Source organism: Neopelma chrysocephalum, unplaced genomic scaffold, assembly GCF_003984885.1.
Source record: "Neopelma chrysocephalum unplaced genomic scaffold, ASM398488v2 Primary Assembly neopelma1_90135, whole genome shotgun sequence".
Classification (NCBI taxonomy): Eukaryota; Metazoa; Chordata; class Aves; order Passeriformes; family Pipridae; genus Neopelma; species Neopelma chrysocephalum.
In genome coordinates, this window is record NW_020918999.1 from 1 (window position 1) to 606 (window position 606).

Sequence of the window (606 nt, forward strand, 5' to 3'; positions counted from 1 at the left end):
GGGGGGGTCAGAGGTCGGAGCTCCCCCTCCCCCACCTCCCCCCCGGCCGCGATCGCGCGACTGCGGGTGGGGGAGGGGCGGGGTGGGCGTGGCCTCGCCCGTGACGTCACACGGGGAGGGGCCGCACCTGGACGGGCCGGTTCGGCCGCACCTGAAATTTTTGGGAGGGGCCCTTCCCGTGGGAACCGGACACGCCCCCTTTTCCCAGAGGGGAAGCCACGCCCCCTTCCCCCCGCCTGCCCCGCCCCCACCAGCCTCGTTCTGGCCTCAGACCTCCCAAATCCGCATTTTGGGGCTGCACAGACCCCAAATCCCAAATCCCCCCTTTGGGGTCCCCCCCAGATCCCCCCACACGACCTTGTTCTGGATCAACGCCTTTATTTGGGGGGAAGGGGCGTGGCCGCTGAAGGGGGTGGGGCCAGCTCCGAGGGGGTGTGGTCACATCTGGAGATGGGCGTGGTCCTGCCACGAGGGGCGTGGCTCCATCCAAGGAGTGCGGCTTCGTCCCGGTGGGCGGGGCCAGGCCCGAGGGGGGGCGGGGCTACGGCTCGTCCTGGATCCCGCAGCGGAGATTGGCGGGAACGGCCACGTCTGGGGGGGGGGGAA

At 71.3% G+C, this 606-nt stretch overlaps 1 protein-coding gene across 3 annotated transcripts in view; it reads right to left on the minus strand.

Annotated features, from left to right (window-relative positions):
* Nucleotides 1–361: 361 nt before the first annotated feature.
* The window catches only part of ETHE1 (ETHE1, persulfide dioxygenase), a 2,817-nt gene continuing 2,572 nt past the window's right edge, over nucleotides 362–606 (minus strand). For all 3 annotated transcript variants that reach the window (XR_003538008.1, XR_003538007.1, XM_027707148.1), the window contains exon 7: nucleotides 362–591. Coding sequence is in view for 1 of the 3 variants with exons in the window: in XM_027707148.1 (XP_027562949.1) it covers nucleotides 542–591 (50 nt within the window). In the remaining 2 variants the exon portion in view is untranslated. The remainder of the gene's footprint in view (nucleotides 592–606) is intronic.